The 1,336-nt window shown below is 39.4% G+C and overlaps 1 protein-coding gene across 1 annotated transcript in view; it reads right to left on the bottom strand.

Moving 5' to 3' along the window:
* exoc3 (exocyst complex component 3) overlaps positions 1-821 on the bottom strand; it is a 15,981-nt gene extending 15,160 nt beyond the window's left edge. The window contains exons 1-2 of the mRNA XM_020585469.1: positions 581-821; positions 177-349 (exon numbers count right to left, since the gene is read on the bottom strand). Of these exons, the coding sequence (XP_020441125.1) occupies positions 177-349; positions 581-821 (414 nt within the window). The remainder of the gene's footprint in view (positions 1-176; positions 350-580) is intronic.
* Positions 822-1,336: the final 515 nt, after the last annotated feature.

Here is a 1,336-nt window from a genome sequence, read left to right as displayed (position 1 = left end):
TGCATTGAACCAGAAAAGTTCATAAAGTTTAATCAATTGTGAATAACTACTTAAAAAGGGAGCATGACATGGCTGATTGAATGACTGCTTATGGAAATGTACATAATATTGATTGCATGCCTAGTGATGATGATGATGATGTTACAACACTCTAATACTCTATCACTTAAACTTACGTCTCCAAAGAGGACGGAGATGAGGTTCATGTCACTGGTGTTCTTGCTGTCCATACGGTACTGGTCATACATGAGATCATCCCGTGAACATTCCAGGTCCATCAGCTTCCTGTGGGCCTGCAGCAGCTCTGCCTGCTCTATCAGCTGCCGTGTCTCCGCCACAATCTCTGGTACTATAAACACAGCCAAGTTACAGAGATAAACAGAGTAATAACAGTGAGACAAAGCAGGTGAAAAGTTCATCTGTGACAAACCATTTTTCTCCCTTGAGTAGGAGTCTGATATAGTGGAAAGCTTATTGTCTTAAACCTCTATAAAGCCTGGGGTATTTCTGTAGTAATAGCATATTGTCTGTGATAGGACATGGAGTCACTGACACAGACATGTCTGGAGTGTGAACTTACCAGAGAAAATGTTTTTAAGGTTTTCCACAGCAGAGGCCAGCTGACTGTGTTGAACTGCAGCATCCTTAACGTCTTTCAGGTTCTCTATGGTGTTGATGCTCTGCCTCCAGTCTTTACTCACATCAGCCAATGAGCTCTGGATGTCTTTGACGTCCAGCAGGGCGCTGTGCAGTTGGGTCAGTCCAGTGCGAACACCATCCAGCTGGGACTGAATGGCTGCCTGAAAGACATTAGGGGTCATCAAGAGACAAATAGTACTTAGTATTTTTATATGCTGTGTTTATGTCAATTAATAACATTTTAAATTCTTAACCTAATTAAAATCATGTTATATTATGAATGTTTGATTTCTTACTGATGCTGTGTCAGTCACATTACTATGCAGAACACCTTACTGTTGTAAAGCATTATTACTTAGAATAGATGATTGTGACTTCTTGACAGTAAGTTGGGTTAGTCTTTTTTGTTAAGCTTTAAATGAGTCAGAAACAATGGTGATAATCATTATTGATGATTGATCAAGCCCTGGTTCCTGTTTCTGAGAAGTAGCAAAGAATTCCTGCTTTTCTCTGTTTTTTTTTTTTTGGGGGTTTAGTTTTTTTTTTAAGTAATGTTAAATGATTGCGTCTGGATTTTTGACAGCTGACATTTGATTATTCACTCAGTTCTGACATTTTACTGGCAAAACAGTCGTAGGTGATACATAGGTGTGTATGATGAACTATACTGCCCAGTGTGTTAACGCATCACCTTCAG

The sequence above is a fragment of the Monopterus albus genome, unplaced genomic scaffold, assembly GCF_001952655.1.
Source record: "Monopterus albus unplaced genomic scaffold, M_albus_1.0 scaffold367.1, whole genome shotgun sequence".
Lineage (NCBI taxonomy): Eukaryota > Metazoa > Chordata > Actinopteri > Synbranchiformes > Synbranchidae > Monopterus > Monopterus albus.
This window is presented reverse-complemented; position numbering and strand designations above follow the sequence as displayed.